The 22755-nt window shown below is 46.3% G+C and overlaps 1 protein-coding gene across 1 annotated transcript in view; it reads right to left on the bottom strand.

The window, feature by feature from the left end:
* The window catches only part of LOC106593673 (receptor tyrosine-protein kinase erbB-4), a 478474-nt gene that overhangs the window by 152724 nt on the left and 302995 nt on the right, over nt 1-22755 (bottom strand). The window contains exon 2 of the mRNA XM_082963037.1: nt 20057-20208. Within this exon, the coding sequence (XP_082819163.1) occupies nt 20057-20208 (152 nt within the window). The remainder of the gene's footprint in view (nt 1-20056; nt 20209-22755) is intronic.

The following is a 22755-nucleotide window of genomic DNA, read 5'->3' on the forward strand; positions in this document are numbered from 1 at the left end:
GGAGAGTGGTATTGCTGTAAGGTCTCGTTGGTAGGAGAGTGTTACTGCTCTAAGGCCTTGTTGGTAGGAGAGTGTTATTGCTCTAAGGCCACGTTGGTAGGAGAGTGTTATTGCTCTAAGGTCACGTTTGTAGGAGAGTGTTACTGCTCTAAGGCCTTGTTGGTAGGAGAGTGTTACTGCTCTAAGGCCTCGTTGGTAGGAGAGTGTTATTGCTCTAAGGTCTCGTTGGTAGGAGAGTTTTATTGCTCTAAGGCCACGTTGGTAGGAGTGTGTTATTGCTCTAAGGTCACGTTGGTAGGAGAGTGTTATTGCTCTAAGGTCACGTTGGTAGGAGAGTGTTATTGCTGTAAGGCCACGTTGGTAGGAGAGTGTTACTGCTCTAAGGTCTCGTTGGTAGGAGAGTGTTATTGCTATAAGGCCTCGTTGGTAGGAGAGTGTTATTGCTCTAAGGTCACGTTGGTAGGAGAGTGTTATTGCTCTAAGGCCTCGTTGGTAGGAGAGTGTTATTGCTCTAAGGTCACGTTGGTAGGAGAGTGTTATTGCTCTAAGGTCACGTTGGTAGGAGAGTGTTACTGCTCTAAGGCCTCGTTGGTAGGAGAGTGTTATTGCTGTAAGGTCTCGTTGGTAGGAGAGTGTTATTGCTGTAAGGCCACGTTGGTAAGAGAGTGTTATTGCTGTAAGGCCTCGTTGGTAGGAGAGTGTTATTGCTCTAAGGCCACGTTGGTAGGAGAGTGTTATTGCTGTAAGGTCTCGTTGGTAGGAGAGTGTTATTGCTGTAAGGCCTCGTTGGTAGGAGAGTGTTATTGCTCTAAGGTCACGTTGGTAGGAGAGTGTTATTGCTGTAAGGCCTCGTTGGTAGGAGAGTGTTATTGCTCTAAGGTCACGTTGGTAGGAGAGTGTTATTGCTCTAAGGCCTCGTTGGTAGGAGAGTGTTATTGCTGTAAGGTCTCGTTGGTAGTAGAGTGTTATTGCTGTAAGACCACGTTGGTAGAAGAGTGTTATTGCTGTAAGGACTCGTTGATAGGAGAGTGTTATTGCTGTAAGGCCACATTGGTAGGAGAGTGTTATTGCTGTAAGGCCTCGTTGGTAGAAGAGTGTTATTGCTGTAAGGCCTCGTTGATAGGAGAGAGTTATTGCTGTAAGGCCACGTTGGTAGGAGAGTGTTATTGCTGTAAGGCCTCGTTGGTAGGAGAGTGTTATTGCTCTAAGGTCTCATTGATAGGAGAGTGTTACTGCTCTAAGGCCATGTTGGTAGGAGAGTGTTACTGCTCTAAGGCCACGTTGGTAGGAGAGTGTTATTGCTCTAAGGTCACGTTGGTAGGAGAGTGTTACTGCTCTAAGGCCTTGTTGGTAGGGGAGTGTTACTGCTCAAAGGCCATGTTGGTAGGAGAGTGTTACTGCTCTAATGCCTCGTTGGTAGGAGAGTGTTATTGCTCTAAGGTCTCGTTGGTAGGAGAGTGTTATTGCTCTAAGGTCACGTTGGTAGGAGAGTGTTATTGCTCTAAGGTCACGTTGGTAGGAGAGTGTTACTGCTCTAAGGCCTTGTTGGTAGGAGAGTGTTACTGCTCTAAGGCCTTGTTGGTAGGAGAGTGTTACTGCTCTAAGGCCTCGTTGGTAGGAGAGTGTTATTGCTCTAAGGCCACGTTGGTAGGAGAGTGTTATTGCTCTAAGGCCTCGTTGGTAGGAGAGTGTTATTGCTGTAAGGCCTCGTTGGTAGAAGAGTGTTATTGCTGTAAGGCCTCGTTGGTAGGAGAGTGTTATTGCTCTAAGGCTACGTTGGCAGGAGAGTGTTATTGCTCTAAGGCCTCATTGGTAGGAGAGTGTTATTGCTGTAAGGTCTCGTTGGTAGGAGAGTGTTATTGCTGTAAGGTCTCGTTGGTAGGAGAGTGTTATTGCTCTAAGGCCTCGTTGATAGGAGAGTGTTATTGCTCTAAGGCCTCGTTGATAGGAGAGTGTTATTGCTGTAAGGCCACGTTGGTAGGAGAGTGTTATTGCTCTAAGGCCTCGTTGATAGGAGAGTGTTATTGCTCTAAGGCCTCGTTGATAGGAGAGTGTTATTGCTGTAAGGCCTCGTTGGTAGGAGAGTGTTATTGTTGTAAGGCCTCGTTGGTAGGAGAGTGTTATTGCTCTAAGGCCTCGTTGGTAGGAGAGTGTTATTGCTCTAAGGCCACGTTGGTAGGAGAGTGTTATTGCTATAAGGTCACGTTGGTAGGAGAGTGTTATTGCTGTAAGGCCTCGTTGGTAGGAGAGTGTTATTGCTCTAAGGTCACGTTGGTAGGAGAGTGTTATTGCTCTAAGGCGTCGTTGGTAGGAGAGTGTTATTGCTGTAAGGCCTCGTTGATAGGAGAGTGTTATTGCTGTAAGGCCACATTGGTAGGAGAGTGTTATTGCTGTAAGGCCTCGTTGGTAGAAGAGCGTTATTGCTGTAAGGCCTCGTTGATAGGAGAGTGTTATTGCTGTAAGGCCACGTTGGTAGGAGAGTGTTATTGCTGTAAGGCCTCGTTGGTAGGAGAGTGTTATTGCTGTAAGGCCACGTTGGTAGGAGAGTGTTATTGCTGTAAGGCCTCGTTGGTAGGAGAGTGTTATTGCTATAAGGCCACGTTGGTAGAGGGAGTGTTATTGCTGTAAGGCCACGTTGGTAGGAGAGTGTTATTGCTGTAAGGCCATGTTGGTAGGAAAGTGTTATTGCTGTAAGGCCACGTTGGTAGGAGAGTGTTATTGCTGTAAGGCCTCGTTGGTAGGAGAGTGTTATTGCTATAAGGCCACGTTGGTAGAGGGAGTGTTATTGCTGTAAGGCCACGTTGGTAGGAGAGTGTTACTGCTCTAAGGCCATGTTGGTAGGAGAGTGTTACTGCTCTAAGGTCACGTTGGTAGGAGAGTGTTATTGCTCTAAGGCCACGTTGGTAGGAGAGTGTTATTGCTATAAGGTCACGTTGGTAGGAGAGTGTTATTGCTGTAAGGCCTCGTTGGTAGGAGAGTGTTATTGCTCTAAGGTCACGTTGGTAGGAGAGTGTTATTGCTCTAAGGCCTCGTTGGTAGGAGAGTGTTATTGCTGTAAGGCCTCGTTGATAGGAGAGTGTTATTGCTGTAAGGCCACATTGGTAGGAGAGTGTTATTGCTGTAAGGCCTCGTTGGTAGAAGAGCGTTATTGCTGTAAGGCCTCGTTGATAGGAGAGTGTTATTGCTGTAAGGCCACGTTGGTAGGAGAGTGTTATTGCTGTAAGGCCTCGTTGGTAGGAGAGTGTTATTGCTGTAAGGCCACGTTGGTAGGAGAGTGTTATTGCTGTAAGGCCTCGTTGGTAGGAGAGTGTTATTGCTATAAGGCCACGTTGGTAGAGGGAGTGTTATTGCTGTAAGGCCACGTTGGTAGGAGAGTGTTATTGCTGTAAGGCCATGTTGGTAGGAGAGTGTTATTGCTGTAAGGCCACGTTGGTAGGAGAGTGTTATTGCTGTAAGGCCTCGTTGGTAGGAGAGTGTTATTGCTATAAGGTCACGTTGGTAGAGGGAGTGTTATTGCTGTAAGGCCACGTTGGTAGGAGAGTGTTACTGCTCTAAGGCCATGTTGGTAGGAGAGTGTTACTGCTCTAAGGTCACGTTGGTAGGAGAGTGTTACTGCTCTAAGGCCTTGTTGGTAGGAGAGTGTTATTGCTCTAAGGCCACGTTGGTAGGAGAGTGTTATTGCTCTAAGGTCACGTTGGTAGGAGAGTGTTACTGCTCTAAGGCCTTGTTGGTAGGAGAGTGTTACTGCTCTAAGGCCTCGTTGGTAGGAGAGTGTTATTGCTCTAAGGTCTCGTTGGTAGGAGAGTTTTATTGCTCTAAGGCCACGTTGGTAGGAGTGTGTTATTGCTCTAAGGTCACGTTGGTAGGAGAGTGTTATTGCTCTAAGGTCACGTTGGTAGGAGAGTGTTATTGCTGTAAGGCCACGTTGGTAGGAGAGTGTTACTGCTCTAAGGTCTCGTTGGTAGGAGAGTCTTATTGCTGTAAGGCCACGTTGGTAGGAGAGTGTTATTGCTGTAAGGCCTCGTTGGTAGGAGAGTGTTATTGCTCTAAGGTCTCGTTGATAGGAGAGTGTTACTGCTCTAAGGCCATGTTGGTAGGAGAGTGTTACTGCTCTAAGGCCACGTTGGTAGGAGAGTGTTATTGCTCTAAGGTCACGTTGGTAGGAGAGTGTTACTGCTCTAAGGCCTTGTTGGAAGGAGAGTGTTACTGCTCTAAGGCCATGTTGGTAGGAGAGTGTTACTGCTCTAATGCCTCGTTGGTAGGAGAGTGTTATTGCTCTAAGGTCTCGTTGGTAGGAGAGTGTTATTGCTCTAAGGTCACGTTGGTAGGAGAGTGTTATTGCTGTAAGGCCACGTTGGTAGGATAGTGTTACTGCTCTAAGGTCTCGTTGGTAGGAGAGTGTTATTGCTGTAAGGCCTCGTTGGTAGGAGAGTGTTATTGCTCTAAGGCCACGTTGGTAGGAGAGTGTTATTGCTCTAAGGTCACGTTGGTAGGAGAGTGTTACTGCTCTAAGGCCTTGTTGGTAGGAGAGTGTTACTGCTCTAAGGCCTCGTTGGTAGGAGAGTGTTATTGCTCTAAGGTCTCGTTGGTAGGAGAGTGTTATTGCTCTAAGGCCACGTTGGTAGGAGAGTGTTATTGCTCTAAGGTCACGTTGGTAGGAGAGTGTTATTGCTGTAAGGCCACGTTGGTAGGAGAGTGTTACTGCTCTAAGGTCTCGTTGGTAGGAGAGTGTTATTGCTGTAAGGCCACGTTGGTAGGAGAGTGTTATTGCTGTAAGGTCTCGTTGATAGGAGAGTGTTACTGCTCTAAGGCCATGTTGGTAGGAGAGTGTTACTGCTCTAAGGCCACGTTGGTAGGAGAGTGTTATTGCTCTAAGGTCACGTTGGTAGGAGAGTGTTACTGCTCTAAGGCCTTGTTGGTAGGAGAGTGTTACTGCTCTAAGGCCATGTTGGTAGGAGAGTGTTACTGCTCTAATGCCTCGTTGGTAGGAGAGTGTTATTGCTCTAAGGTCTCGTTGGTAGGAGAGTGTTATTGCTCTAAGGTCACGTTGGTAGGAGAGTGTTATTGCTCTAAGGTCACGTTGGTAGGAGAGTGTTATTGCTGTAAGGCCACGTTGGTAGGAGAGTGTTACTGCTCTAAGGTCTCGTTGGTAGGAGAGTGTTATTGCTGTAAGGCCTCGTTGGTAGGAGAGTGTTATTGCTCTAAGGTCACGTTGGTAGGAGAGTGTTATTGCTCTAAGGCCTCGTTGGTAGGAGAGTGTTATTGCTCTAAGGTCACGTTGGTAGGAGAGTGTTATTGCTCTAAGGCCTCGTTGGTAGGAGAGTGTTATTTCTGTAAGGTCTCGTTGGTAGAAGAGTGTTATTGCTGTAAGGCCACGTTGGTAGGAGAGTGTTATTGCTGTAAGGTCACGTTGGTAGGAGAGTGTTATTGCTCTAAGGTCACGTTGGTAGGAGAGTGTTACTGCTCTAAGGCCTCGTTGGTAGGAGAGTGTTATTGCTGTAAGGTCTCGTTGGTAGGAGAGTGTTATTGCTGTAAGGCCACGTTGGTAAGAGAGTGTTATTGCTGTAAGGCCTCGTTGGTAGGAGAGTGTTATTGCTCTAAGGCCACGTTGGTAGGAGAGTGTTATTGCTGTAAGGTCTCGTTGGTAGGAGAGTGTTATTGCTGTAAGGCCTCGTTGGTAGGAGAGTGTTATTGCTCTAAGGTCACGTTGGTAGGAGAGTGTTATTGCTGTAAGGCCTCGTTGGTAGGAGAGTGTTATTGCTCTAAGGTCACGTTGGTAGGAGAGTGTTATTGCTCTAAGGCCTCGTTGGTAGGAGAGTGTTATTGCTGTAAGGTCTCGTTGGTAGTAGAGTGTTATTGCTGTAAGACCACGTTGGTAGAAGAGTGTTATTGCTGTAAGGACTCGTTGATAGGAGAGTGTTATTGCTGTAAGGCCACATTGGTAGGAGAGTGTTATTGCTGTAAGGCCTCGTTGGTAGAAGAGTGTTATTGCTGTAAGGCCTCGTTGGTAGGAGAGAGTTATTGCTGTAAGGCCACGTTGGTAGGAGAGTGTTATTGCTGTAAGGCCTCGTTGGTAGGAGAGTGTTATTGCTCTAAGGTCTCATTGATAGGAGAGTGTTACTGCTCTAAGGCCATGTTGGTAGGAGAGTGTTACTGCTCTAAGGCCACGTTGGTAGGAGAGTGTTATTGCTCTAAGGTCACGTTGGTAGGAGAGTGTTACTGCTCTAAGGCCTTGTTGGTAGGGGAGTGTTACTGCTCAAAGGCCATGTTGGTAGGAGAGTGTTACTGCTCTAATGCCTCGTTGGTAGGAGAGTGTTATTGCTCTAAGGTCTCGTTGGTAGGAGAGTGTTATTGCTCTAAGGTCACGTTGGTAGGAGAGTGTTATTGCTCTAAGGTCACGTTGGTAGGAGAGTGTTACTGCTCTAAGGCCTTGTTGGTAGGAGAGTGTTACTGCTCTAAGGCCTTGTTGGTAGGAGAGTGTTACTGCTCTAAGGCCTCGTTGGTAGGAGAGTGTTATTGCTCTAAGGCCACGTTGGTAGGAGAGTGTTATTGCTCTAAGGCCTCGTTGGTAGGAGAGTGTTATTGCTGTAAGGCCTCGTTGGTAGAAGAGTGTTATTGCTGTAAGGCCTCGTTGGTAGGAGAGTGTTATTGCTCTAAGGCTACGTTGGCAGGAGAGTGTTATTGCTCTAAGGCCTCGTTGATAGGAGAGTGTTATTGCTCTAAGGCCTCGTTGATAGGAGAGTGTTATTGCTGTAAGGCCACGTTGGTAGGAGAGTGTTATTGCTCTAAGGCCTCGTTGATAGGAGAGTGTTATTGCTCTAAGGCCTCGTTGATAGGAGAGTGTTATTGCTGTAAGGCCTCGTTGGTAGGAGAGTGTTATTGTTGTAAGGCCTCGTTGGTAGGAGAGTGTTATTGCTCTAAGGCCTCGTTGGTAGGAGAGTGTTATTGCTCTAAGGCCACGTTGGTAGGAGAGTGTTATTGCTATAAGGTCACGTTGGTAGGAGAGTGTTATTGCTGTAAGGCCTCGTTGGTAGGAGAGTGTTATTGCTCTAAGGTCACGTTGGTAGGAGAGTGTTATTGCTCTAAGGCCTCGTTGGTAGGAGAGTGTTATTGCTGTAAGGCCTCGTTGATAGGAGAGTGTTATTGCTGTAAGGCCACATTGGTAGGAGAGTGTTATTGCTGTAAGGCCTCGTTGGTAGGAGAGCGTTATTGCTGTAAGGCCTCGTTGGTAGGAGAGTGTTATTGCTGTAAGGCCACGTTGGTAGGAGAGTGTTATTGCTGTAAGGCCTCGTTGGTAGGAGAGTGTTATTGCTGTAAGGCCACGTTGGTAGGAGAGTGTTATTGCTGTAAGGCCTCGTTGGTAGGAGAGTGTTATTGCTGTAAGGCCACGTTGGTAGAGGGAGTTTTATTGCTGTAAGGCCACGTTGGTAGGAGAGTGTTATTGCTGTAAGGCCACGTTGGTAGGAGAGTGTTATTGCTGTAAGGCCTCGTTGGTAGGAGAGTGTTATTGCTCTAAGCTCTCGTTGGTAGGAGAGTGTTACTGCTCTAAGGCCATGTTGGTAGGAGAGTGTTACTGCTCTAAGGCCACGTTGGTAGGAGAGTGTTATTTGCTCTAAGGTCACGTTGGTAGGAGAGTGTTACTGCTCTAAGGCCTTGTTGGTAGGAGAGTGTTATTGCTCTAAGGCCATCGTTGGTAGGAGAGTGTTATTGCTCTAAGGCCTCGTTGGTAGGAGAGTGTTATTGCTCTAAGGTCTCGTTGGTAGGAGAGTGTTATTGCTCTAAGGTCTCGTTGGTAGGAGAGTGTTATTGCTCTAAGGTCTCGTTGGTAGGAGAGTGTTATTGCTGTAAGGCCACGTTGGTAGGAGAGTGTTATTGCTCTAAGGTCTCGTTGGTAGGAGAGTGTTATTGCTGTAAGGCCTCGTTGGTAGGAGAGTGTTATTGCTCTAAGGTCTCGTTGGTAGGAGAGTGTTATTGCTCTAAGGCCTCGTTGGTAGGAGAGTGTTATTGCTGCTCTAAAGGTCTCGTTGGTAGGAGAGTGTTATTGCTCTAAGGTCACGTTGGTAGGAGAGTGTTATTGCTCTAAGGTCACGTTGGTAGGAGAGTGTTATTGCTGTAAGGCCTCGTTGGTAGGAGAGTGTTACTGCTCTAAGGTCTCGTTGGTAGGAGAGTGTTATTGCTGTAAGGCCTCGTTGGTAGGAGAGTGTTATTGCTCTAAGGTCACGTTGGTAGGAGAGTGTTATTGCTCTAAGGCCTCGTTGGTAGGAGAGTGTTATTGCTCTAAGGTCACGTTGGTAGGAGAGTGTTATTGCTCTAAGGCCTCGTTGGTAGGAGAGTGTTATTGCTGTAAGGTCTCGTTGGTAGGAGAGTGTTATTGCTGTAAGGCCTCGTTGGTAGGAGAGTGTTATTGCTGTAAGGTCACGTTGGTAGGAGAGTGTTATTGCTCTAAGGTCTCGTTGGTAGGAGAGTGTTATTGCTCTAAGGCCACGTTGGTAGGAGAGTGTTATTGCTGTAAGGTCTCGTTGGTAGGAGAGTGTTATTGCTGTAAGGCCACGTTGGTAGGAGAGTGTTATTGCTCTAAGGTCTCGTTGGTAGGAGAGTGTTATTGCTCTAAGGCCACGTTGGTAGGAGAGTGTTATTGCTCTAAGGTCTCGTTGGTAGGAGAGTGTTATTGCTCTAAGGCCTCGTTGGTAGGAGAGTGTTATTGCTGTAAGGCCACGTTGGTAGGAGAGTGTTATTGCTCTAAGGCCTCGTTGGTAGGAGAGTGTTATTGCTGTAAGGCCTCGTTGGTAGGAGAGTGTTATTGCTGTAAGGCCTCGTTGGTAGGAGAGTGTTATTGCTGTAAGGCCACGTTGGTAGGAGAGTGTTATTGCTGTAAGGCCTCGTTGGTAGGAGAGTGTTATTGCTGTAAGGCCACGTTGGTAGGAGAGTGTTATTGCTGTAAGGCCTCGTTGGTAGGAGAGTGTTATTGCTGTAAGGCCACGTTGGTAGGAGAGTGTTATTGCTCTAAGGCCTCGTTGGTAGGAGAGTGTTATTGCTGTAAGGCCTCGTTGGTAGGAGAGTGTTATTGCTGTAAGGCCACGTTGGTAGGAGAGTGTTATTGCTCTAAGGCCTCGTTGGTAGGAGAGTGTTATTGCTGTAAGGCCACGTTGGTAGGAGAGTGTTATTGCTGTAAGGCCTCGTTGGTAGGAGAGTGTTATTGCTGTAAGGTCTCGTTGGTAGGAGAGTGTTATTGCTGTAAGGCCTCGTTGGTAGGAGAGTGTTATTGCTGTAAGGCCACGTTGGTAGGAGAGTGTTATTGCTCTAAGGCCTCGTTGGTAGGAGAGTGTTATTGCTCTAAGGTCTCGTTGGTAGGAGAGTGTTATTGCTCTAAGGCCACGTTGGTAGGAGAGTGTTATTGCTCTAAGGTCTCGTTGGTAGGAGAGTGTTATTGCTGTAAGGCCACGTTGGTAGGAGAGTGTTATTGCTCTAAGGTCTCGTTGGTAGGAGAGTGTTATTGCTGTAAGGTCTCGTTGGTAGGAGAGTGTTATTGCTCTAAGGTCACGTTGGTAGGAGAGTGTTATTGCTCTAAGGTCTCGTTGGTAGGAGAGTGTTATTGCTCTAAGGTCACGTTGGTAGGAGAGTGTTATTGCTCTAAGGTCTCGTTGGTAGGAGAGTGTTATTGCTGTAAGGTCTCGTTGGTAGGAGAGTGTTATTGCTGTAAGGCCACGTTGGTAGGAGAGTGTTATTGCTGTAAGGTCTCGTTGGTAGGAGAGTGTTATTGCTCTAAGGTCACGTTGGTAGGAGAGTGTTATTGCTCTAAGGCCTCGTTGGTAGGAGAGTGTTATTGCTGTAAGGTCTCGTTGGTAGGAGAGTGTTATTGCTGTAAGGCCACGTTGGTAGGAGAGTGTTATTGCTGTAAGGTCTCGTTGGTAGGAGAGTGTTATTGCTCTAAGGTCTCGTTGGTAGGAGAGTGTTATTGCTGTAAGGCCTCGTTGGTAGGAGAGTGTTATTGCTGTAAGGTCTCGTTGGTAGGAGAGTGTTATTGCTGTAAGGTCTCGTTGGTAGGAGAGTGTTATTGCTGTAAGGCCTCGTTGGTAGGAGAGTGTTATTGCTCTAAGGTCTCGTTGGTAGGAGAGTGTTATTGCTGTAAGGTCTCGTTGGTAGGAGAGTGTTATTGCTGTAAGGCCTCGTTGGTAGGAGAGTGTTATTGCTGTAAGGTCTCGTTGGTAGGAGAGTGTTATTGCTCTAAGGCCTCGTTGGTAGGAGAGTGTTATTGCTCTAAGGCCACGTTGGTAGGAGAGTGTTATTGCTGTAAGGCCTCGTTGGTAGGAGAGTGTTATTGCTCTAAGGTCTCGTTGGTAGGAGAGTGTTATTGCTGTAAGGCCTCGTTGGTAGGAGAGTGTTATTGCTGTAAGGCCACGTTGGTAGGAGAGTGTTATTGCTGTAAGGTCTCGTTGGTAGGAGAGTGTTATTGCTCTAAGGTCTCGTTGGTAGGAGAGTGTTATTGCTCTAAGGCCACGTTGGTAGGAGAGTGTTATTGCTCTAAGGTCTCGTTGGTAGGAGAGTGTTATTGCTGTAAGGCCACGTTGGTAGGAGAGTGTTATTGCTGTAAGGTCTCGTTGGTAGGAGAGTGTTATTGCTCTAAGGTCTCGTTGGTAGGAGAGTGTTATTTGCTGTAAGGCCACGTTGGTAGGAGAGTGTTATTGCTGTAAGGTCTCGTTGGTAGGAGAGTGTTATTGCTGTAAGGTCTCGTTGGTAGGAGAGTGTTATTGCTGTAAGGTCTCGTTGGTAGGAGAGTGTTATTGCTCTAAGGTCTCGTTGGTAGGAGAGTGTTATTGCTGTAAGGCCTCGTTGGTAGGAGAGTGTTATTGCTGTAAGGTCTCGTTGGTAGGAGAGTGTTATTGCTGTAAGGTCTCGTTGGTAGGAGAGTGTTATTGCTCTAAGGTCTCGTTGGTAGGAGAGTGTTATTGCTGTAAGGTCTCGTTGGTAGGAGAGTGTTATTGCTGTAAGGTCTCGTTGGTAGGAGAGTGTTATTGCTGTAAGGCCTCGTTGGTAGGAGAGTGTTATTGCTCTAAGGTCTCGTTGGTAGGAGAGTGTTATTGCTCTAAGGCCTCGTTGGTAGGAGAGTGTTATTGCTGTAAGGTCTCGTTGGTAGGAGAGTGTTATTGCTCTAAGGCCTCGTTGGTAGGAGAGTTTTATTGCTGTAAGGTCTCGTTGGTAGGAGAGTGTTATTGCTGTAAGGTCTCGTTGGTAGGAGAGTGTTATTGCTGTAAGGTCTCGTTGGTAGGAGAGTTTTATTGCTGTAAGGTCTCGTTGGTAGGAGAGTGTTATTGCTGTAAGGTCTCGTTGGTAGGAGAGTGTTATTGCTCTAAGGTCTCGTTGGTAGGAGAGTGTTATTGCTCTAAGGCCACGTTGGTAGGAGAGTGTTATTGCTCTAAGGTCTCGTTGGTAGGAGAGTGTTATTGCTGTAAGGCCACGTTGGTAGGAGAGTGTTATTGCTGTAGGTCTCGTTGGTAGGAGAGTGTTATTGCTCTAAGGCCACGTTGGTAGGAGAGTGTTATTGCTCTAAGGTCTCGTTGGTAGGAGAGTGTTATTGCTCTAAGGCCACGTTGGTAGGAGAGTGTTATTGCTGTAAGGTCTCGTTGGTAGGAGAGTGTTATTGCTCTAAGGTCTCGTTGGTAGGAGAGTGTTATTGCTGTAAGGCCACGTTGGTAGGAGAGTGTTATTGCTCTAAGGTCTCGTTGGTAGGAGAGTGTTATTGCTGTAAGGCCACGTTGGTAGGAGAGTGTTATTGCGGTAGGTCTCGTTGGTAGGAGAGTGTTATTGCTCTAAGGCCACGTCGGTAGGAGAGTGTTATTGCTCTAAGGTCTCGTTGGTAGGAGAGTGTTATTGCTCTAAGGCCACGTTGGTAGGAGAGTGTTATTGCTGTAGGTCTCGTTGGTAGGAGAGTGTTATTGCTCTAAGGTCTCGTTGGTAGGAGAGTGTTATTGCTCTAAGGCCTCGTTGGTAGGAGAGTGTTATTGCTCTAAGGCCTCGTTGGTAGGAGAGTGTTATTGCTGTAAGGCCACGTTGGTAGGAGAGTGTTATTGCTCTAAGGTCTCGTTGGTAGGAGAGTGTTATTGCTGTAAGGCCACGTTGGTAGGAGAGTGTTATTGCTCTAAGGTCTCGTTGGTAGGAGAGTGTTATTGCTGTAAGGCCACGTTGGTAGGAGAGTGTTATTGCTGTAAGGTCTCGTTGGTAGGAGAGTGTTATTGCTGTAAGGTCTCGTTGGTAGGAGAGTGTTATTGCTCTAAGGTCTCGTTGGTAGGAGAGTGTTATTGCTGTAAGGTCTCGTTGGTAGGAGAGTGTTATTGTTGTTTGGTCTCGTTGGTAGGAGAGTGTTATTGTTGTAAGGTCTCGTTGGTAGGAGAGTGTTATTGCTCTAAGGTCTCGTTGGTAGGAGAGTGTTATTGCTGTAAGGTCTCGTTGGTAGGAGAGTGTTATTGTTGTATGGTCTCGTTGGTAGGAGAGTGTTATTGTTGTAAGGTCTCGTTGGTAGGAGAGTGTTATTGCTCTAAGGCCACGTTGGTAGGAGAGTGTTATTGCTGTAAGGCCACGTTGGTAGGAGAGTGTTATTGCTGTAAGGTCTCGTTGGTAGGAGAGTGTTATTGCTCTAAGGCCACGTTGGTAGGAGAGTGTTATTGCTGTAAGGTCTCGTTGGTAGGAGAGTGTTATTGCTGTAAGGTCTCGTTGGTAGGAGAGTGTTATTGCTCTCTAAGGTCTCGTTGGTAGGAGAGTGTTATTGCTGTAAGGTCTCGTTGGTAGGAGAGTGTTATTGTTGTATGGTCTCGTTGGTAGGAGAGTGTTATTGTTGTAAGGTCTCGTTGGTAGGAGAGTGTTATTGCTCTAAGATCTCGTTGGTAGGAGAGTATTATTGCTGTAAGGTCTCGTTGGTAGGAGAGTGTTATTGCTCTAAGGTCTCGTTGGTAGGAGAGTGTTATTTCTCTAAGGTCTCGTTGGTAGAAGAGTTTTATTGCTGTAAGGTCTCGTTGGTAGGAGAGTGTTATTGCTGTAAGGTCTCGTTGGTAGGAGAGTGTTATTGCTGTAAGGTCTCGTTGGTAGGAGAGTGTTATTGCTGTAAGGTCTCGTTGGTAGGAGAGTGTTATTGCTCTAAGGCCACGTTGGTAGGAGAGTGTTATTGCTCTAAGGTCTCGTTGGTAGGAGAGTGTTATTGCTGTAAGGCCACGTTGGTAGGAGAGTGTTATTGCTCTAAGGTCTCGTTGGTAGGAGAGTGTTATTGCTGTAGGTCTCGTTGGTAGGATAGTGTTATTGCTCTAAGGCCACGTCGGTAGGAGAGTGTTATTGCTCTAAGGTCTCGTTGTTAGGAGAGTGTTATTGCTCTAAGGCCACGTCGGTAGGAGAGTGTTATTGCTCTAAGGTCTCGTTGTTAGGAGAGTGTTATTGCTCTAAGGTCTCGTTGGTAGGAGAGTGTTATTGCGTTAAGATCTCGTTGGTAGGAGAGTGTTATTGCTCTAAGGTCTCGTTGGTAGGAGAGTGTTATTGCTCTAAGGTCACGTTGGTAGGAGAGTGTTATTGCTCTAAGGCCTCGTTGGTAGGAGAGTGTTATTGCTGTAAGGCCTCGTTGGTAGGAGAGTGTTATTGCTGTATGGTCTCGTTGGTAGGAGGGTGTTATTGTTGTAAGGTCTCGTTGGTAGGAGAGTGTTATTGTTCTAAGGCCACGTTGGTAGGAGAGTGTTATTGCTATAAGGTCTCGTTGGTAGGAGAGTGTTATTGCTCTAAGGTCTCGTTGGTAGGAGAGTGTTATTGCTGTAAGGTCTCGTTGGTAGGAGAGTTTTATTGCTGTAAGGCCACGTTGGTAGGAGAGTGTTATTGCGGTAGGTATCGTTGGTAGGATAGTGTTATTGCTCTAAGGTCTCATTGGTTGGAGAGTGTTATTGCTCTAAGGCCACGTCGGTAGGAGAGTGTTATTGCTCTAAGGTCTCGTTGGTAGGAGAGTGTTATTGCTGTAAGGCCACGTTGGTAGGAGAGTGTTATTGCTCTAAGGTCTCGTTGGTAGGAGAGTGTTATTGCTCTAAGGTCTCGTTGGTAGGAGAGTGTTATTTTGCTGTAAGGCCACGTTGGTAGGAGAGTGTTATTGCTGTAGGTCTCGTTGGTAGGAAAGTGTTATTGCTGTAAGGTCTCGTTGGTAGGAGAGTTTTATTGCTGTAAGGTCTCGTTGGTAGGAGAGTGTTATTGCTCTAAGGTCTCGTTGGTAGGAGAGTGTTATTGCTGTAAGGCCTCGTTGGAAGGAAAGTGTTATTGCTGTAAGGTCTCGTTGGTAGGAGGGTGTTATTGCTGTAGGTCTCGTTGGTAGGAGAGTGTTATTGCTCTAAGGTCTCGTTGGTAGGAGAGTGTTATTGCTCTAAGGTCTCGTTGGTAGGAGAGTGTTATTTTGCTGTAAGGCCACGTTGGTAGGAGAGTGTTATTGCTGTAGGTCTCGTTGGTAGGAAAGTGTTATTGCTGTAAGGTCTCGTTGGTAGGAGAGTGTTATTGCTGTAAGGTCTCGTTGGTAGGAGAGTGTTATTGCTCTAAGGTCACGTTGGTAGGAGAGTGTTATTGCTGTAAGGCCTCGTTGGAAGGAGAGTGTTATTGCTGTAAGGCCTCGTTGGTAGGAGAGTGTTATTGCTCTAAGGCCTCGTTGGTAGGAGAGTGTTATTGCTGTAAGGCCACGTTGGTAGGAGAGTGTTATTGCTCTAAGGTCTCGTTGGTAGGAGAGTGTTATTGCTCTAAGGTCTCGTTGGTAGGATAGTGTTATTGCTCTAAGGTCTCGTTGGTAGGAGAGTGTTATTGCTGTAAGGTCTCGTTGGTAGGAGAGTGTTATTGCTGTAAGATCCATGGGGACATTACTGTATCTTGTTGGATGAAAAAAGCTGGAAAATGAATCTAGACTTTTAAACCGCTAGCTTGTCGTGTGTGTGTGTGTGTGTGTGTGTGTGTGTGTGTGTGTGTGTGTGTGTGTGTGTGTGTGCGTGTGTGTGTGTGTGTGTGTGTGCGTGTGTGTGTGTGTGTGTGTGTGTGTGTGTGTGTGATGTTTGTGTGCGTGCAAAAGGGTGTGCGTGTGTGATGGAGAAGGATGGATGTGTCTTGTTGAAAGCTGGACCTGACCTGGCAGGATGGCAGGCTCATCTATCTAACTGTCAGGACCCACTAGGCTCCAACCACCGTGTATCTCTCCTCTCTACCACCGTGTATCTCTCCTCTCTACCACCGTGTATCTCTCCTCTCTACCACCGTGTATCTCTCCTCTCTACCACCGTGTATCTCTCCTCTCTACCACCGTGTATCTCTCCTCACTACCACCGTGTATCTCTCCTCTCTACCACCGTGTATCTCTCCTCACTACCACCGTGTATCTGTCCTCTCTACCACCGCGTATCTCTCCTCTCTACCACCGCGTATCTCTCCTCTCTACCACCGTGTATCTCTCCTCACTACCATCTCTCTCTCTCTCTCTCTCTCTCTCTCACAGTGGCCTCATGCTCAGCGGCCTCAGGTTGAGAGGAGGGAGGGTTTTTGTCAGAGCAGATGTTTTTGCGTGTCACATTAGTGGGGTGTCCACCCTCCCTCCTCTCTCTCCATCCCTCCCTCCTCCTGCCGTGCTGCTGTTGTCTTTAAGGGACCAGGAACGATCAATTTGTGTGTTCCTCGTCTCGCCATGCTTGATTCAGCCCCCCAGCACCCACTTCATGAATCTACGCTTGTGCTAATGTATGGCCCCGGCCACCACGGATCGCCAGAGAGGAATCACAAGCACTGTCACACACGTGCACGCGCACACAAACTCAAGTGAGGGTGTGTGTGTGTGTATGTGTGCTAGTGTGTCTTTGTGAGTGTGTGTGTTTGTTAGTGTGTGTGTGTGTGTGTGTGTGCGTGTGTTTGTGTGTGAGTGTGCGTGCATGCGTGCGTGTGTTTGTGTGTGAGTGTGTGTGTTTGTGTGTGAGTGTGTGTGCGTGCGTGTGTTTGTGTGTGAGTGTGTGTGCGTGCGTGTGTTTGTGTGTGAGTGTGTGTGCGTGTGTGTGCGTTTGTGTGTGAGTGTGTGTGCGTGCGTGCGCATGCGTGTGTGAGTGTGTGTGCGTGCGTGTGTTTGTGTGTGAGTGTGTGCGTGTGTTTGTGTGTGAGTGTGTGTGCGTGCGTTTGTGTGTGAGTGTGTGTGCGTGCGTGTGTTTGTGTGTGAGTGTGTGTGTGTGCCTGCATGCGCATGCGTGTGTGTGTGTGTGAGTGTGCGTGCGTGCGTGTGTCAGGCAGATGTAGTTGGATGGAATTTATCCCACCATTATGTAGATTTCTGTTGAATATACATTAATTGTACATTTATCAACCTGACTCCAATATCATGTCAACGATATCGCCCCATAATCATATCAATCAATCTAGCCGAGGTAGCTAGCATTGTGTCACCACTCAGTATACAATAAGATGCACATGTCTAGGTTATCCCTGATGCAATTATTAAGAGGTTTCACGGTCGTCGTAATGGATGGACCAAGGCGCAGCGGGTATGTGAATGTTCATTTTTATTAAACACGAAACAAAACAAGAAAACGATGAACGGACGACAAACAGTCTTGGAGGCTCACACAGCAATACAAAGAACAATCTCCCACCATCCCCAAAACAAACAAACTCCTAATTGTAGGACCTTCAATCAGAGGCAACGATAACCAGCTGTCTTCAATTGAAGGCCCCAATCCCAAATACTAAACATAGAAATAAACACCCTAGAAACAGACATAGAACTGTACAACATAGAACTAAACCAAAAACCCCGGAAACATAAATAAAACGCCCCTCTACATAAACACACACTCAAAACCATATAAAACAAATACCCCCTGCCACGTCCTGACCAAACTATAATAACAAATAACCCCTTTAGAGGCCAAGGGACAAGGAGCTAATATCCTGCAATGAATGTCCTAGCATTAAATGATTGAGTTAACCTTAGCTCAGAGCTCCACAGTTAGAGACCAAGCATATATGCTATGTGTATTGTGAATAACATTAGATAATTCACCAATTAATGGAACATTATTATGGTTCGTATCCATTTAAAAGTAATCAGATTAATTACAGTCAAGCAATAATAAACGATTATCAAATGGTACGTACCAGACATGTTCACCATGAAATGGATACAAAATAGAAGTCTTAACAGCATAGAAAATTCACTACTATGAGATCGGTTTACCAATGTCTCCATGATCAAAGTTTAAACCCAGCTTATCTTCTTCCAAGAGCGCCAAATCCCAGTATCTCCCATCGTCTAATTAACCTCACTTTGTATGGCCCAAACATTAAACAAAAGGCATAAAACCTCCCATGCATTCTCTAGTCTAACCACCACAGCTCCACACTGTATGATAAGAATGCACCCGTGTTGCTCCTCTTTGAAGTGTCTGCCGTCCGACCAACAGAATAACAGTTTCTCTGTAACAAAAAATCCATATCACTTACAGTACAATATAAAATATCAACATTCAAAGCTCTTTATGAACTCCAGAAAGAATCCGGAACATGACAATTTAAATATAATTCACACAGTAACATTCATTTGGTCAATAAACGTTTTCATCAGTCTTCACTCCCCCAACGGTGTCCGTCCGTGCTCCCAGGGTTCTTTTGGAACGTCCCTCCCCGGAGAAAGCCACAGATAAAGTGTGATAGATGGTCAGCCAACCAAATAATGTCATAAATGGTGATTGAGTCATGACACCGGGCCTCACCGCCTGCCAGTCACCAGTATCACATTCTATCCTTCTTCCATTACACAGACTCCTGCCAGGCTTGGCATCTCTGTTGGTATGGCATCTCTGTTGAAATCCACATTAAAACACTTCCACTATACCCAACCATATTTGTTCCAGCACAGCTCTAAATTCTAAGATCCCTTTTCAACATTTACAGAAGTTCCAGAGGGCTTCACCAAACCAAATCATTGATCAGCTAAAGAAAGCATGGCAAATCAGTTAAGGAAAAAGCAGTCGGAGAAATTCAGCAGCATTCATGAACATCAACAGTTTTTAGTTCATCTGTAAAACAGCTGCATCAAAGCAAGTTAACTTCTTTCGGGATTGGTGTCCCTTCCACGGGACGGTTGAGCTAACGTAGGCTAATGCGATTAGCATGACGTTGTAAGTAACAAGACAATTTCCCAGGACATAGACATATCTGATTTTGGCAGAAAGCTTACATTTTTGTTAATCTAACTGCGCTGTTAAATTTACAGTAGCTATTACAGTGAAAGAATACCATGCTATTGTTTGAGGAGAGTGCCCAATTTTGAACATGAAAAGTTATTTATAAACAATTTTAGGCACATTTGGGCAGTCTTGATTAAAAAAATTGGACAGAAATGCAATGGCTCATTGGATCAGTCAAACTTTGCACATACACTGATGCCATATAGTGGCCAAAATCTAAATTGCACCTGGGCTGAAATAATACATTATGGCCTTTCTTTTGCATTTCAAAGATGATGGTACAAAAAAAATACAAAAGAACAGTTGGTTTTTTCTTCATATTATCTTTTACCAGATCTATTGTGTTATATTTTACTACATTCCTTTCACATTTCCATAAACTTCAAAGTGTTTCATTTGAAATGGTACTAAGAATATGCATATCCTTGCTTAAGAGCCTGAGCTACAGGCAGTTAGATTTGGGTATGTCATTTTAGGTAAAAATTTTAAAAAAGGGGCTAATCCTTCTAAAGTTATTGCAGTGACTGACTGAAGGGTGCTGATATCAGAGCCCAACTTCAGTGTGACCAAATGTATGACAAGTCTAATAAAGACGGTGGGACCGAAACTGTTGTTTAAGTAGCTTTCACTGCAGAGGAACAGGACTCAAAGTGACTCAGGAGCAAATCTGGGGGTAAAGAAAGCTTCTGAACTTCCAAACGAGCAGGGTTTCTTTGCCCTCAGTGACTGGCAGGTGTAACCTTATAAAAGGCTGTATAATAGTAATACGAGTTATAGTACAGCATGGTACCACTGTGTAACCTACAGTCTGACTGACAGCTCTAATAACTCTTCCAATCACTCAGTTCCCTGTAGGCGTCTTCCCACAATTACTAGACAGTCTGAGGATTTAGTGCGTTGTTCTTGATTTAGTGCGTTGTTCTTGATTTAGTTCATTGTTCTTGATTTAGTGCGTTGTTCTTGATTTAGTTCATTGTTCTTGATTTAGTGCGTTGTTCTTGATTTAGTGCGTTGTTCTTGATTTAGTTCATTGTTCTTGATTTAGTGCGTTGTTCTTGATTTAGTGCGTTGTTCTTGATTTAGTTCATTGTTCTTGATTTAGTGCGTTGTTCTTGATTTAGTTCATTGTTCTTGATTTAGTTCATTGTTCCTGATTTAGTGCTTTGTTCTTGATTTAGTTAATTGTTCTTGATTTAGTTCGTTGTTCTTGATTTAGTTAATTGTTCTTGATTTAGTTAATTGTTCTTGATTCAGTGAAAGAAGGAAGGGATGGTGGGATGGGTGTGAATGTCAGAAGTTCTAGTGAATCATAGTAATTGTTATTGTCGTCATCATCGTCATCATCGTCATTATCATCATTATCATAGTCATAACCATCACCACTTCCTGTCCTATCTGGTCTGGCTGTAACCAGAGGGCTCTGAGACACTTCATCAGGGGAGGTGGGCACACCGGGGAGAGAGGAGAGGACCCATGCTGTGCCGAGATAGGCCTAGTAAGGGAGCTTTAAGTTCATAAAAATAAAGAAATTAAAAATGTGTTTTTTAAATTATGTTATTCCAGGCCTCCTCGATCCTTGCACCGGGTCCTCTCCTCTCTCCCCATGTGCAGCCCGTAGATCATTTTATGCAGCACCAGTTTACCAATGATAAAAATATCTGCTAAAATATACAGTGCTGAAATGAAAAACATTTGATTCATAAACAGCCAATAGATGAGATATAAACACATTATTCATGACGTTTTCAGACTGCAACAGGTGGCTTCATGTCTACCATTCATTTTTGACCAACAACAACCCATGGTCTATCAGCAGCATGCGGTCAAGCTGGACTCACCTTGAGGAAGGAGAGGTTGCGGTTCCGGTCGATACTGGTGATCTCCAGGTTTCCCATGACCACCTCACAGTTCTCATAATGCTTCTTCAGGGTGCGGTACTGCTGGTCCAGGTCTGACAACGTGCTCAACTTGTTCTCCGTTCCAGGGCAAACTGCAGGGAGAGAGAGAGAAAAACAGATGTATATAAATAAATCTCACAATTCAACTTATCTACATTGTAAATAAGAATTTGTTCTTAACTAACTTGCCTAGTTAAAAAAGGTTACATTTTAAAATTAAAAAGAGACAGAGAGACAGAGAGACACACAAACAGAGAGACAAAGAGAGAGAGAGAAACAAAGAGAGACAAAGAAAGAGAGAGAGAGCGAGAGAGAGAGAGACAGAGAGAGAAACAAAGAGAGAGACAAAGAAAGAGAGAGAGAGAGAGAGAGAGAGAGAGAGAGTGACAGAGGGAGAAAGGGGATACAGAAGGAAAGAGAGGGATGAGGAGAAAGTGAAGTAGAGAGAAAGGAGCAGGGGGAGAGAGCACAGATGTTAATGTCACCGTGGAGAGAGAGAAAGGAGCAGGGGGAGAGAGCACAGATGTTAATGTCACCGTGGAGAGAGAGAAAGGAGCAGGGGGAGAGAGCACAGATGTTAATGTCACCGTGGAGAGAGAGAAAGGAGCAGGGGGAGAGAGCACAGATGTTAATGTCAACGTGGAGACAGAGAAAGGAGCAGGGGGAGAGAGCACAGATGTTAATGTCACCGTGGAGAGAGAGAAAGGAGCAGGGGGAGAGAGCACAGATGTTAATGTCACCGTGGAGAGAGAGAAAGGAGCAGGGGGAGAGAGCACGGATGTTAATGTCACCGTGGAGACAGAGAAAGGAGCAGGGGGAGAGAGCACAGATGTTAATGTCACCGTGGAGAGAGAGAAAGGAGCAGGGGGAGAGAGCACAGATGTTAAATGTCACCGTGGAGAGAGAGAAAGGAGCAGGGGGAGAGAGCACAGATGTTAATGTCAACGTGGAGAGAGAGAAAGGAGCAGGGGGAGAGAGCACAGATGTTAATGTCACCGTGGAGAGAGAGAAAGGAGCAGGGGGAGAGAGCACAGATGTTAATGTCACCGTGGAGAGAGAGAAAGGAGCAGGGGGAGAGAGCACAGATGTTAATGTCACCGTGGAGAGCTCCAGACCTGACCCTTGACAATGACAGAGCTTGGAGAGGTGGTAAACACTTGATTCCTCAAAGGCATTGACCTACAGTACCGGCTCTCCACGATCCCACCGCCATTTAATGAAATAAATTCTAATGAAGTTCATTGACCTTTACAGAAGGTTTGACTGCTGTCTTCTCATTACCTCTGATATTACAGGTCTTTCGTAGTATTAGTGGTGGCCGTGCCCATGTGGTGGATGACATCACTGGTAATAATGAAAACCAGCAATAACAATGAGTGTGTGAGGGTGGAATGGAGTGTGTCCCTGTGTGTGAGTGAATACAGCCATGGCCCCTCTATTATCTCACCCCAACCACCACTCCTAGTCCCCTACTCCCTCACCCCAACCACCACTCCTAGTCCCCTACTCCCTCACCCCAACCACCACTCCTAGTCCCCTACCCCCTCACCCCAACCACCACTCCTAGCCCCGTACTCCCTCACCCCAACCACCACACATAGCCCCCTACCCCCTCACCCCAACCACCACTCCTAGCCCCCTACCCCCTCACCCCAACTACCACTCCTAGCTCCCTACCACCTCACCCCAACCACCACACATAGCCCCCTACCCCCTCACCCCAACCACCACGCATAGCCCCGTACTCCCTCACCCCAAACACCACTCCTAGCCCCCTACCCCCTCACCCCAACCACCACTCCTAGCCCCGTACTCCCTCACCCCAACCACCACACATAGCCCCCTACCCCCTCACCCCAACCACCACTCCTAGCCCCCTACCCCCTCACCCCAACTACCACTCCTAGCTCCCTACCACCTCACCCCAACCACCACACATAGCCCCCTACCCCCTCAACCCAACCACCACTCCTAGCCCCCTACCCCCTCACCTCAACCACCAACCACCCCCTCACCCCCCCTGCTGACTCCGATTCCCAGCTGCTATGCCTGGGTAGAGGAGGAGGGTGGCTTCCATGGTGCTCCAGGGGTTATCAGGTTCTGACACATCCCCTTTAGCCCTCTAGCCTCTCCACTGGACATGACACCTCATTACAAGCACCTATTTCCACCCATCAAACACCTTCTCTGGTGAACTGGCAGCTGCCACTACGGCCAAAGGCACTACTGGAGGATGTGTGTGTACGTTTGTACCAAATAGAGAGTCATTAACACAGAGAGAAAGTGTTTATTAATTTTATTTAACCTTTATTTAACTAGACAAGTCAGTTAAGAACAAATTCTTATTTACAAAGACGGCCTACACCGGCTAAATCCTAACACGTACGATGCTGGGACAATTATGTGCCGCCCTATGGGACTCCCAATTACGGCCGGTTGTGATACAGCCTGCAATCGAACCATGGTCTGTACTGATGCCTCTAGCACTGAAATGCAGTGCCTTAGATTTCTGGACCACTCGGGAGTCCGAACACAGAGAGAGAGAGAGAGAGAGAGAGAGAGAGAGAGAGAGAGAGAGAGAGAGAGAAGAGAGAGAGAGAGAGAGACAGAGAGAGAGAGGGAGAGAGAGAGAGAGAGTC

This window comes from Salmo salar, chromosome 16 (assembly GCF_965601325.2).
Source record: "Salmo salar chromosome 16, fSalSal1, whole genome shotgun sequence".
Lineage (NCBI taxonomy): Eukaryota > Metazoa > Chordata > Actinopteri > Salmoniformes > Salmonidae > Salmo > Salmo salar.